Source organism: Sceloporus undulatus, chromosome 5 (genome assembly GCF_019175285.1).
Source record: "Sceloporus undulatus isolate JIND9_A2432 ecotype Alabama chromosome 5, SceUnd_v1.1, whole genome shotgun sequence".
NCBI classification, from domain to species: Eukaryota; Metazoa; Chordata; class Lepidosauria; order Squamata; family Phrynosomatidae; genus Sceloporus; species Sceloporus undulatus.
In genome coordinates, this window is record NC_056526.1 from 13,376,413 (window position 1) to 13,391,189 (window position 14,777).

General features: G+C 40.4%; 1 protein-coding gene across 4 annotated transcripts in view; it reads right to left on the reverse strand.

Moving 5' to 3' along the window:
* The window catches only part of BCAT1 (branched chain amino acid transaminase 1), a 103,777-nt gene that overhangs the window by 32,256 nt on the left and 56,744 nt on the right, over positions 1 to 14,777 (reverse strand). For 3 of the 4 annotated variants that reach the window (XM_042469273.1, XM_042469274.1, XM_042469275.1), the window contains exons 3-4: positions 8,032 to 8,232; positions 4,330 to 4,386 (exon numbers count right to left, since the gene is read on the reverse strand). In XM_042469273.1, coding sequence (XP_042325207.1) covers positions 4,330 to 4,386; positions 8,032 to 8,232 — 258 coding nt within the window. The remainder of the gene's footprint in view (positions 1 to 4,329; positions 4,387 to 8,031; positions 8,233 to 14,777) is intronic. The other variant, XM_042469276.1, reaches the window with a different exon arrangement.

The window sequence follows — 14,777 nt, forward strand, 5'->3', positions numbered from 1 at the left end:
TACCTCCACATTCAGGAGCCATGCTAGGGATGTTTACACATCCATCCCACTTTGCCACCTGGTGCTGTCACTGCTGGTGCAAGTTGTTCCTTCTAGGGTAGAAAGCAAGGTGCCCAACGTGGATCCATGGTGAAAAGTAAGCCTTTTTAATGCGGTGTAAGGGAGGGATGGTCTGAATTAGATGCAAATTGGTCTCATGTCATGAAGATGGACTCCAGGTGAACTGGGCTTTTGGCCTTGCATTGTGAAGACATATCATGGGAAGGGAAAACTGGTTCATTTGGCCCATTTAGACATGCTCTTAATTTGGCTTTGTGTCCAAACTAGCTCTGATTATTTTCTGACATGTTACTAGCCTCCTTCAGTTGTTCAAGACAAACATGTGAAGCAGGTAGTAGGGATTTTCAATGAATCCTGATTCTATTATTCCTGTGGGAGAGAAACTGTAGGGGTCAGAAGGTGACTGCTATGTCCATTCTGTTTAATCCACAATATGAGCCTCCACACAACCAGAGAACTCATTTATCAGGGTTCTAGATTGTACAAAGACTTAGGACATACAGCTGAACATATGTAAACTTCCTTTCAGACCTTAGCACTGAGTGTTCAAATATTTGAGGCTCAGTTTGCAGGAACAGGGATGCTAGATGTGGTGCCAACATACATGGTCATCCTCACCTGAATAGAGCTACTGTGCTAAGGAATGAAACAGTGAGTATTGAATACAAATGCTCTAACAAGGCATGGAAAATTTCCAATTCAATGTAGTGCATTTTTACTCAGGCATAAATCCTACTATGTTCAATAGAATTTTCTCCCTAGTAAATGTGTTTAGAACAGCAGCATTTGGTTATGCCAGTGTACTGCTGACATTTTTGACCTGCCATCCAAGTTTCATATTCACCCCTGTATTCACAAGAGTAAAGTGGCTTTAAAAAAGGAAACACAAGGTTCATCAAGAACTTAACAAGAGCCTTAGGGCAGCCACTACACTATACATCATCCACTCCAATCTAGAGGTAGAACAGCAAAACATTCCATGTAAAAAGATGCTATTAAAACTATCTTGGGGGCCCTAGTTTGATAAACTGTATGGATTCCTCAACAGTTCTGTGGAGTTGAAAGACTGAGCAACAAGTGGAAGATGTACCATAGCCTCAGACCATCCCATGTTATTTCTAGCTATTATTAAAAAAAATTGCCTCACAGTTTGGAGAGAAACCAAGAGTGAAATCATTATCTAAGAACAAAAAGGACTCATTCTGGGTTTATTCATCCATTCCAGGAAGAGATAGAAACATCTCCAAAACCCTGCAGAGTCTTAATCAGTTTTTTCAATAGCTAAAGGGAAAACCAATGGGGAGTTCCGGACATGCTGAGTGAGCGGAAAACAGCTGCTTGCAATGAGTTGTGAGAAGTATTTTCCCATTTCAAACAAAACATGAGGTGGGAATAGCAAGCAGTGAGGCACAGTGGTTAGGAATATGAAATAGCAGTCCCAGGTTCAAATCTCAAGTTAGCTCTTCCTATATATAAGGGGAAATAATATTGGTCTGTCTTAAAATGTCATAGAAATGAATAATGAGCTCTTTTGATTCTCAGAAAGCCATATCCCTCAACTGTCCCAATTTGACAGGGACTGACATGATTAATCTTCTGTCATATCCCAATTTTTCTCTTGTCCCATTTCCCTCCCTTCCCTTCAGCTTACTTCAGTTTCTCAAAGTGCAAAAGTAATGATTTCAAAAGGCAAAAGAAGTTTGCACTCAGTTAAATTCAGCAAGGGAAGAGGAGACAGAACTTTCTCCTCCCAACAGGTCAGACATAAACAAACTGCTGCAATCTCACCTTGCCTGTTCTTCCTTATTAATAACTTTTGCCACCTTGACCACCCTCTGATATTGCTTGGCCACATATGTCCGCATTTTAATCTGTGAGATGTAGGAGAGTATGGAAACTGCAATATAAATATTAATCTTACTCCTGCTCAAAAATCCCCAGGAAATATTTAAAAGTTATTTAAACAGACTGAAATTTTCCTCCGGTTTGATAATCTTGAACCCCAAATGCCATTTCATTTGTTATTTTAAAAATTGCAGACTGCTTTTCATTTCTACTGAACATATCAAAGCAGTTCATAGAGCAGCATCTGTAACTTGGTGGTTTTTTTGTAATTAAGGGTGGAAAAGCAGTTTCAAAAGCAATGTAATCAACATTAAAAAAGACATTTTATTGAGGTAGCAAGTAATAGTTTTTAGTTATTTTCAAAGGTTACTTTTTAAGGGCATTTTAGAACTCTTTTATCAAATACATTTTTTTTCCTCAAAAAAAGTAACAAAATGTATTATAAAAGCTATAAGCCGCACAAGAAGTAACACAATTTTTTTCATCATTATGATGAGTAACAGCAATGGGTCACTGCAGATACTGTAATGAGTGATGGGAATGAATTTTTTAAAATCAATTTTCTAAGCACAGACCATATGTTACAACATACAATAAAATCAATGAGTAGAGACTGTGGACTCACTTTACTGGGTTTGACCAGGAATAGTGGCTAATACTAAAAAAAAAAAGTCAGGGGAAACTCCTGACGAATCAATACATCTTCAATTGTTAGCAGAAACACTACATACTGGGACTCCATATGGTGAGATTGTTACATATGATGGGTGCCTTAATAAAAAAGGCTTTCTTCTATATGCTACCAAATGAACGTCTATAAGCCATGTTACAGAGCAATTAAAGCCTCTGCTGCAAAACATCAGAATCAGGTTAGCCTTATAGGAGGTGATGCCTCGCACTGCAAAGTTATAGCACTATGATTCCATACCATGGCTGCATTTTATGTACCGTAATACTGGAGTTTGCCATTTCATGAAGTACTAGAGCTCTCCATCTGAGAATTCTAAATACCCTTCCCTAAACTGTAAATCCCAGAATTCCATAGGACACTACCATGACAGTTAAAGCAGAATCACAGCACTATAACTGCATAGTGTTAAACGGCCCCTACTCTCGAGCAAGGTATTGTCTGTATAAACTAATACTAATACCTTGCATGTGCTTCCTTAGCTAACAGGCAGTCAGATCTGGATTAAGATACAAAGAGATTGTAAACTGGGACAGGCAGGTGTTATTATTATTATAATTATTATTAAACTTTATTTCTAAAGCACACTAAACTGTACATAAAATAGAATAAAACAAAATGGACCTGTTCTTCAGCTCCCATCCAGACTAAAACCATTAGAAAGTGACTTTAACAATAAAAAGCCCCCTCTAAAACAGGAGTCTGCTGAAGAGTTTACAATACAAGAAACAAAAACACACAGTCTTAAGGACTTGATATGATTCAAGACTCAGTGTTTTCATCTACCAGCTTTTTAATATAGTTTAATTCCTTTTCTTTTTGAGATTTGATGTAGCCAGTAATATTAACAGAAAATAACAAAAAGATTAGTCCAAATGCCAGCATAGCCAATGATGAGGAAAGGTGAAAGTCACTGTCCAACATCTTGACATCTACGTCTGGTTTAAGAGGCTCCATAGCATACCTTTCAACTGTTACAGTTTAGCTGGGACAGTCCTGATTAATCCTCTGCCATCCCACTTTTTCAGCTGCTCTTAATATGTCCCAGATTTTCTCTCTTCCTCCCACTTTTGTCTTCTGCCTACTTTACTTGCTGCAAATTGAGTTCCAAGTGCAAAAATTAACTCAGCAGTTGGGAGAGGAGACAAGGGTCTTGTGTGTTCTTCCTCATTAATACCTTTTGCCATCTTGACCACAGATATATGTCCCAGTTTGTATCTCTGAAACTTTGGAGGGTATGCCACTGCATTATCTCTAGATAATACATATTTCATTCTAACAATTATTTGAAATGTTATTTTAAGTTATTTAACATTTAAGATGACAATTTAAAGGTTTCAAGAGAGAAATATTTTAATATATTTTTAATCTTTAAAAATTATTGTTATTGTTGTGTATTCTCCTAAATTGATTTTATTGTACGTCACCCTGGAATCCTTGGCTGTAGGGTGGGATAAAAACATTTAAATAAAAATCAGTCGCATGGGCAAGCATGCTAGACAGTTTTATGAACTTCATTGGCAAGATGGTTGAGGCTCATTCCTGATAAATCCACACAAACAAACAAATGAACATTAATAACTTGCCATCTGCCTGTTGTCTGCAACACACAAGCTAAACCACGCACATAACTGGCAGAGCCAGATTAAAGGATTCACAGATCACAAGAAACACAAGGAGACGTGGGATGAGGAGGGAATGCCAAAAGCGTCATTGTCATCTCGTGTTATACCCACTGTGTATTCATTGAGCCAGAGCATTTGGAGCAGTTTCGCCTCTGTCAGTCCTCTTGGCTAGAGGAAACGTGATGCAATAAGGGTAAAAACAAATAGAAAGAAAAGTAATGGGGAAAATGTATAGAAAAGAAGAAGGAGAAGAGCATATTCATCATTAGCAATGAAGATTTCAGAGATAACAAGGGTTATCACAGCAACAACGCTACTTTGAACGAGACAAACATCCAGGACTCCAGCGTGGTTCCTTGCTCCTTGTGAAAACTGGGAGCCCATAATGCATCTACATCTCCTCAGCCAGAAAGACCTGAAAAAATCACAAGGTTGGCTTTTGGGAGATAATATTTAAAAACTCATTAATGAAAAACAAAATAGGGGGGATTGTTGGTATCCCAGTAGTGTATGGATTTAGAGAATGGGTGGGAAGGCAATGGGGTTGGGGTCAGATTTTCCTTCTCACCTTGCATTTTGAAAAGCATTAGAAGTATGGCAATGCCAAAATGAATTCACCTTTTTAAAAACAATTGGCAAAGGAGGGGAAATTTATCCAGTTATTTTAATGCCCCCACGTTTTCTCTACATGCTCCTTGGCAGCAAAAGCATGCCTTTGACTGAGGCTCCAACACAAATGGAGGTATAACATGTGCTGCTCTTATAGACACAGACATGGCAATGTTTGGCACTAAACACATCAGCTGTCAACCACGCTGGCTTCCGGCAATTACCAATTTGTTTTACTGGAGGCAGTGACTCGCTCTCAGCTTCAAGTGTACATCTATCCTACATAACTACGTAAGACTTAACAGCCCAGCAGAACAAGTGTAGTTTGTGCTGCTAACCAAGAGAAGCCAACGCACCTTCATCATCTGGTACCACACAATGATTTGTATGTGCTAATTAATCACCATGGACTGAACATCACAGATAATACTTTCATACCATCTCAAATGCTATGCCTTTCAACAGGAGGTCTGTCTACATGGGCCTGATACTCTGGAGGCAGCTCAAAGTATCCTGGCCCCAGAACTGTCCAGGCCTCCTCCCCACCATTAACTAGTCCTCTGTTCCAAAGCCAGAGACGTTGTTCACATGCACATCACGCTGAGCCACCCAGCGCATCCACCACTACCATGGCTCACTTAGCTCTAAGGTCTGAACAGGCACCCAGGCTTGGTCACATGACTGGGTGCCTCATTCTGACATCAGAATGAGCAACTGGCAAGAGCAGAAGATGTGCAAGGTAACTCCGCAGGATGCATTCCAAACAGCAGCCTGTTGTCACAACAGGGGGCTCAGGATCTTCCCGGAATAAAATGTATGTTATTTTAATTCAGTTTGAGGGTGTTACACCCCAGTTCTGGTGCTGAACATGATCAAGGTTGTCCGGTCTGTTTACATAAGAACCAGGGCCTGGGCCACACATCATCTGGACTTTGCTGGTTTATTTGGCCTATGCAGACAATGTCAGGTACATTTTCCCTATTTAATTATAAGCCATTCCATTTTGAGTAACAGAGTGAAACATGTATAGGTATGATCTAGCCTTGAAAGCAGATAAGCAGCCACAGAGGTTCTGTATGCCATACCCTATTTCCATCCCTCCTTCAACTCCAAAGGATCACAGAGAATCACAACTCTCTCCATGCATCTAGAGGTACTTTTCTCAGTTTTGCATTCATTCAATCCCTTGAAGATGAGAAAAAAGTTTCTGAACGTCTGAGTTTTGTTTTTGTGTACCCCAATTTTATTATGGATAGCCACACATCATTTTCTTCATCCCATGGTATCTCCAGGAAGCTCCTGGATATACTTGGGACTTTTCATTCCTACTTTCCAGGTCAGTTACATTAACTTAGCATTTTCTGAAAAGAAATGTATCTCTATTTGGCTGCCTGTTTGTACTATCCTGAAACCAGCTAAGATGGCTAGTGCTGGTAAACATTGCTATTGTTTCCAGTGACAGAGGATGAGCAAGGGAAAGAGGAACAATATTTGCACCAAAACAAAATTATCCTTACATTTAACTATAGCAATATTACTAAAGCACTCCAGCACTTTGACTATAAATCCTTCATAATAATAAAGAAGGTTCAGTGGAAACTGGTAAAAATCAGTTTCTGAAACATTCCAGAAGTAAAGATGTGACACAAGATCAGTGGGAGGCAGAAGAACACAATGGAACGGAGAGGGAGGGAAACCTGGGATATTTCAAGAAAGAGTTTGGATGCAAACCCATGAAGGTAAAATGAAAACAAAGAAGAATATTCCGGAGACTTTTTTTCCCTTGTGGAGGAGCCCAGTGATGGTTGAGCTCATAGGCTGCCAGTGTCTGCACTTGGGGATGTGTGTGGTCCATCTCTGCTATAAAGATTATAATTAAAATATTTCCCTTGTAGATTAACAATATGCATACTTGTTAGGTCAATATCATGAAACACAGATAGGAATATATGCAGATATTTCAAGTACCTTGGGATTATTCACCATTTTAATTTTATTGCTCTTATGTTTTCATAATTAAACTGTATGTGTAGTAGGCAAGGATGATGAGGTGCTTCAATAAGATGCGATTTTTTGCTGTCTAACATGTGCAGAATTGTTCCATACCAGGACATAGGGTTAGTCCCAGAAACTTTAAATTGTTCTGCTGCCTAAAACTAAATTGCTTATCAAGTTTGTTATTCTTGCAATAGCTGAACTTTCATATTAGTTGTGAAGAGCTGGAGACTTGCACTTCTATCAAGAGAAAATCTGATGATTTGACAGTTCCCAGTACCCTCTCCATTCCTGCCCCCAAATTCTCACTACTGGCCATTGAATATATGTTCACTGATGACAGTGATAAAAGAAAACTACAAATGCCTTAAAGTAGCCAAATAAATAAGAGATGGTGTATCACAAATTAGCTTCTGACCATTTGACAAGCCACAAAGTAACAGAACTTTAATACCACAGTGCAAAATCTTAGGTTATTAATTATGGGGAGATACATGGGTGCCACTGAATGGTTAGCAATTAAATATAACTTTAAAAAATCTAGAGCCCTAATGGTGCAGTGGTTAAATGCCTGTACTGCAGCCACTCACTCAAAACCACTATGGCACTGCCAGGGAAAGGTGGGAAATGCTGACCCATGTCTCCCCATAACTAGCATTGTGGAGTTGGTAAACCAAACCTTTGACTCCAACTCAACTCCTTTGTTTTTCTCTGGATGAACTTTGACTCTAGTAAATGAATAAAAATTAACAAATTTACGGTAGTAAAACTGTAGCACAAGGCATTTCATCTCAGCCACGTGAATCATCAGGCTACTTAGACTGACAGGACATAAAACATGTTTGATTGAGTATAAAATCTAAGTATAAAAATCTCAGTATAAAGTGAAAAGTTTGCCATATGTTGTTATAATATTGTTAGTTTTTATTTTGAAGCGGGGGTCATTACATTTCTATGAGAATGACTGATTTCCCCTAAAATTGCTTCCAGCTCCAACTCCAAGCCCTGACTATAACCTGAAGTCTGGGCTTTAGTTTATTTACTTTCCATTCTGTTTATTTCAGAGTCCTGGTTCTAGAAGCACCTCAGTAATGATAATAAGAATTCACATGTTGGTACCTTGCATTAAGCCACTGAGACACAGACATATTTTTTTTTTAAATTACAAGCATGAAGACTAAACACTCTTCCAAACTGTGTTGTACTCACTTCCACAGCATAGTGAAAAGCTGATACAGCAGGATGTAGAGAGAGATTCTCCAGTGGCTTGATATGAGGTGCCTCCCATCCTGATGTCAATGACCATTCTATGAATAACATATTGTCTGTGAAAACAGTTCCAAATACCAAGCCGTTTGGGTCTGGTTTTTCTTTCAAAGTGGTAGATGGATTGATTATCAGATCAGCAGCCTGTGAAGAAACAGAAAGGGGAAAGGAACAATTAAACAGAGGTGTTGATGACATTAAACATTTCCAACTGTATTGTTAATAAGAACATGAAGTAACTTGAGGAAACTCTGCATATAAAAATTCCTGTATGAGGATCACTTGATGCTCCCCTAAAGCAAAGAAAAAGAGTGAAGGTGTCAGGCAGGGGTGTACATCACAGTCTTGACATAATAACAGCTCATGTAAGAGTGGGGCAGTTTGATGCCACTTTAAATGTCATGGCTCTATCCTATGGAAATTTGGGATTCATAGTTTGCTCTGGCACCAGTAAAAATAACAACAACAACAATAATAATACTTATTTATTTCTACCCCACTCTTCAGCCAAGGCTATCAAAGCGGCTTACAATTTGTTAATTAGACACTTCCCTGCCCTCAGGCTTACAATCTAAAAAAGACAAGACACAAAAGGAAAAGGGAATGGCAGTAAGGAAGGGGAAAAGTCCAGCAGATCTGCTCTCCCTCAGAGGCCTGTTTGAGCTGGCTTACCTTTTTCTCCTTCATGATGGTGGATAGAATGAGGGCCTTCTTCTTTTCAGGCAAGCCCTGATAGAGCTGCCTTGCCTTTCTCTCCTTCAAGATGGTGGATAACTCTCTGATAGAGTGGTCTAAATACCTCACAAAACTACCAATCTCAGGATTCTATTACACAGAGCCATGACAGTTACAGCAGTGTTAAACTGCATTAATTCTGCAGTGTAGATACAGGCTTAGTTGAATACATGGAAGTGTGTTATCCTGAATTGAAAGCATCTAGAAGTCACAATGTGGTGTCAGTATCACCAGGGCATGTTCAATATTCTATACATATAGCAAACCAACCAGACAGAGCTTTCTTCTTGAGGTCATCAGCTAGACTGCAGCACAAGCCTGCCAGATATGTCTGTCACCTGGCTTCAAAAGACTGAATCCCTATCTGCCAGGCCATGTAAAACCCTGGCCTCAGAGTTTAGTTCTTGCCCTTAACAAGTCACCCCTTCTGCAGAGATACTGGCCAGTTTCACAAATAATAGCACACCAGGTTGTTGTTGTGTCTGAAGCCATCTGCGCAAACAAACCATGGTCTGTTAGCCAGCTGCAAATCACAATTTAAAAACATGATTTGTTCTGTTAATTTATGGATTCTGGTCTGCCTAAATGGGCTTGCCACCATGTCTGAAACTGTAGCTTATTTTCCAAACAATACACCTTGAAGCAGGAACTGAGAAAATTGTTCACACCTAGAACCCTTATGTTTGTTGTGTTCACATACTCTGGGTAACTTTAGCTGCCTAAACGGTTTTTCTAAAGGCTCAACAGAGGTTTTAAGTTACTGCAATGTTTGAAATTTAGAAGACTGAAGGAAAATTTCATGGGAAGGAGCAGAATTTTTATTTGAAGGACAATGCCCTAATCTCCACACCGGTGTAGATGCATGCCTGTCAGGTCTAAAACCAAAGGCAAAGAATGCTTCCTCTTGGTATCATTAAGCAGGAGATATTCAGCATTGCCCACAACTGCCCTGAGCATGTAATTCAAATAATTAACACCAACAAGAATGAGAAAATATTTATTTGGTTGTAAATTAAGTTTCCAAGCTCTACCCTCAACCAGGGTACTTTCCCCAGCCTTTGTTTTAAAACCCTTTCAAAGTACTACTTAGGCCCTGTACACACCACCAGGAAGCAGTGTCTTGGCAGCGATAGTAGGGCTTGGGACTGCGCACCAATCACTTGGGACTGTGCACCGAGCCCTACTACATGTGGGCAGCGGCCTGATGGCAGCGTCCCGTCCACATGGGCGCCGCCATCTTTACATAAGGGACGCACAGCATCTGCACATCGCTGCACATCCATTACATCATGAGTGCACCAGTGGCACACTTGTGTTGTAACCCAGGCACCACAAGAAGAATCCAGAAGTACCAGGTTCTTTTTATTCCAGAGGGACATCATGCTGTTTGGCGGCTGCGGCGTCCCTCCAGAGTTAACATGGGCACCTGCAGACCACCGTTTTTGCGCTGTCTGTACTGCGTCTAAGTTACAGTGCAACTAAGAAAAGCTTTTGAGTCTGGGATCTTCACACTCTACTGGAGATAAAATCTCATGAGCCTCAGTAGGGCCCACATATTTCTATCTGTAGGAAACTTCTGTAGCCTCTCCTAGGTTGTGGGACCTTGCTATCTTGACCACATTCTGATGTTGCTTGGTCAAACATGCCCCTGTTTTCATCTGTGAAATGTTAGCAGTATGTAACATTGTGTTGTTCATTAGCATTTAATTCCTAAAAGCAGAGTCAGGGTAGAGTCTCCAATATTGATGGGACATGGAGAAAGTCCTCCCCTGGAGCTCTTAAAACCTAGATAACATTTTACATTGCTGACAGGGCGAATCAGAAATGAACAAATGAACAATGGGAGTTTATGATCCTGCCCAGCAAAGCAAAAGCTAAGCCAAAGTTCAGAGTGGTGTCATATGACAATAAGAAAAATTCCTCTTCAACCAGGAAAAGGGAAAAGCAAAATGTCCCATTATCAGAGCCCTATGCTGAAAAAACATCAACCAGCCCAAGATTAACATTTCCTGGCTCAGTACACATTTCCCTTTTGACCTTGGAGAGGTCATTTAACCTCTTATGCTTCAATTTCCAGTTTTAGAACTCAAAATTCTATTTTGCTTTATTCCATAGCTGGCAAGGTTTAATAAACATGCTTCAGCCTTCCATTTTCCTCTAGGAAGCACTAAATATAAAGATCAGTGCAGAATATTAAAAAAAAGAACCACAGAGTTCAGTGAGATCCCAAGAGCCATCTAGTTCAACCCTCTCCCATTTAGGAAGATACAATCAAAGCACCCAAATGGCCACCCAGCCTCTGCTTAAAAAGAAGACTCCACCACTCTTCAAGGCAATGTATTCCATGGTCAAACAGCTTGTATCCTAATGAAGTTCTTCCTAATGTTTAGGTGGAACCTCTTTTCCTGTAGTTTGAATCCATTGCACTGTTTCCTAGTCTTTTGTTGTTGTTGTTCTTAACCACCCTTGAGTTAATCTCAACCCATGGTGATCTCATGGATGACACATCTCCAAAATTCTCTGTTCTCCATTGCTCTACTTAATTCCTGTAATTTCATACCCATGGCCTCCTTAATAGAATCCACCAAACTGGCATGTGGCCTTCCTCTCTTTCTATTTCCCTTCACCTTTCTTAATGGCATGGTACGCGTCGCCAGGAAGCAGTGTCCTGTCGGCAATAGTAGGGCTCGGGAGCATGCACCAACCGCACACTCCCAAGCCCTTTGATGTGCAGGTGGTGCCATTATTGAGCGGCACTGCCCACATGGTGTGTGTGTAGATGACGTATGGGTATCTGAGAGCACACACATCTCTTAGATGAAGTGGCATCATAGGGCTGCATCGCAGGCCTTACGGCGCTGCGGAAAAAAAAGCTGCTTTAGGCAGCTTCTTTTTTTGTGGCACATTGTTGCCCTGCAGTTTGGTTGCTGCAGCAATGCTGCACAGCAAAGAGGGGCGGCGTTTCACTGCCAGTGTGTACCAGCCAATATTACTGTTTTTTCCAATGAGTTGTGCTTTTTCATGATGTGACCAAAGTACGACAGGCTCAGTTTTGTGATTTTGGCTTCCAGGGAGATTTCCAACTTAAACTGTTCTAGGACCCATTTGTTTGACTTTTTGGCTGTCCACGGAATCCTCAGCACTCTTCTTCAGCACCACATCTCAAATGAATTGATCTTCTTTCTATCCGCTTTCTTAACTATCCAGCTCTCACATCCATACATGGTAATAGGGAATACAATGGCTTTTACAATTCTTACTTTCATGCTCAGTTGTATATCTTTGCTCTTCAGGATCTTCTCTAGTTCTTTCATAGCCTTGCTCCCCATTCTTAATCTTCTTCTGGTTTCTTGACTACAGTCCCCGTTCTGATCAATGTTTCATCCCAGGTATTAGAACTCTTTTACTGTTTCTATTTCCTCACTGTCTAGGTTGAATTTCTGTAGATTCTCCATGGTCATTATCTTAGTTTTGGAACTTTATTGCACACACTTTTGCCCCTGATCTGGGCATGGGCAGGGGATGTGTGTAACCAAGTGAAAATGCATTTTATTGCATGCCATACTATCCTCAAAGCGGCCCCATGCCATTACCCAGTGCTAAACTGTCCCCGATCAGGGCTCAGGTGTGTGAATTTTGAAATATGGAATCTTTCCAGCAGAGCAAAATCAAAAATCAAAAGCTTCCATCTTTCAAAATTCACGCACCTGAGCCCTGATTGGGGATGGCTTAGCACCAGGTGATGGCATTGGGCTGCCTTGAGAATAGTATGGAATGCGATAAATTGCATTTTCACTTGGACACACGCATCCCCTGCCCCTGTCCAGATCGGGGGCAAAACTGTGTGCGATAAGGTCCCTAATCTCTGGAGCAGCAGAAAACAAGCTTGCTCCTTCTTCCATATGCCTTCAAATACAGTATTTAAAAAGGGCTTTCGTGTCACTTCTAAACCTTCTCTTCCCCGGGCTAAACATAATCAGCTCCTTAGGCCACTTCTCATGAGGCATAGTTTCCAGAGCTTTCAGCATTTTGATCACTGTCAAAGACATTTTGAATTTTAATCCTGCCCTCTGGGAAATTAGCAACTCCTTCCTGCTTGATATCATCTGCAAATTTAATCAGCATGCTCTGTATTCTTTCATCCACGTCATTGACAAAGATGTTGAATAGCACAATTACAAATCCACCTAACAGTAGCACTGTCTAAGGCACATAATGGGGAACTTTGTCAAAAGCCTTCTTGAAATCAAGATATGCTATATCCACAACATCCCCTTCATCTATCAAGCCTGTGACTCTATCAAAAAAAAAAAAATCAGATTAGTCTGGCATGACTTGTTTTTGAGAAACCTGTGTTGACTCATAGTGATGACAGCATTGTTTTCTAAGTTAATTCTAATTATTTGCTCTAGAATCTTTCCAGGTATTGATGTCAGGCTGATTAGCCGATAATTATTTGAGTCCTCTTTTTTTTCTTTTTTGAAGATGGGGGCAATATTTTCCCTCCTCCAGTCTCTGCGGATTTCTCCTGTTCTCCAAGAATTCGCGAAGATTATTGTCTGTGGTTCTGAAATTACTTCTATCAATTCTTTAATATCTTTGGATGTTGTTCATCTGGCCTTGGAGACTCAAATTCATTTAGAGTAGTGAGGTATTCCTGTACTACTTCTCAGCCTAGTCTGTGCTGCATTTCTCCCATTGCGCCACCTGATCCTCACTCCTCAGGTTGTGCACTATTTTCCTTTTTAGAGAAAACTGAGGCAAAGAAGGTGTTGAGTAGTTTTCTCTATCCCAGTTAGTACTTGGCCATGTTCTCCACGCAGCAACCCTGTCATTTCCTTGTTCTTCCTTTTGCTGTGGACATAACTTTTAAAAGCCCTATTTATTGTATTCATTGTATTTTATTTGATTCGCAAGCCTAAATTCATTCTGTGCTTTAGCTTTTCGTACCTTCCCCCCTACATGTACTGGCTAGATGCTTGAATTCCTCTTTAGTGTTTTTTTCATTTATTCTTTTCTTTTACTTGTTTTTGTAACCACTTAGCAGAAGAAGACCTAACATTCCTTTTGCACTAAGGTCCAGAAAAATTTAGGACAACCAGATGAGGAACCACAGCTTCATTTCCTCTGAGAAGGTCTTTATTGAGGAAATGTTCATGCTGACTTGACAAAAGATAAAATTGGCATCAACTTTTCCATGCATAGAAAAACCAAAGAGGAATGTGTTTTGAATGCAACTATGAAGAAATGAAGAGGGGATCCAAATGATAAGAGTACATGGCGGTATTCACTGCAAGGAGCTACAGGTGACCCTCAGTTAATGAAGCAAATGAGTTCCTGGGCATTACTTCTTTAACAGCAAATTTGGTACCAGAGACAGAAATAACATGGGGAAAAATAGGGATAAGTTCCTACACCTCAAAAAATAAGAACAGTTCAACAAGTTTCAGCAAATGTTTTCTTCAAAAATAACCATGTGTGCCTGTCAAATGAAACAACCAGGCGGGCAAGCAAAGACATTTTGAACCTTCTAGAGATGAATTGAAGGCTTCTTCCAGGGGTGAATTTGTCCTTGATCAGCCTATGCTTTTCTTATTTTCCACTTTGGTGGCCAAAGTTATGTTTTTAAACATGCTGTGTGTAACTGATGAAGCAGGCTTATCTGATCTCCTGTTTTCTCTTTGCTCTCCACGTATCATAGAATCATAGAATCATAGAGTTGGAAGAGACCGCACGGGCCATCCAGTCCAACCCCCTGCCATGCAGGAAATCCAAATCAAAGCATCCCCAGCAGATGGCCATCTAGTCTCTGCTTAAAGACCTCCAAGGAAGAAGACTCCACTACACTCCAAGGGAGTGTGTTCCACTGTCGAACAGCTCTTACTGTCAGGAAGTTCCTCCTAATGTTGAGCTGGAATCTCTTTTCCTGTAGCTTGCATCCATTGTTCCGGGTC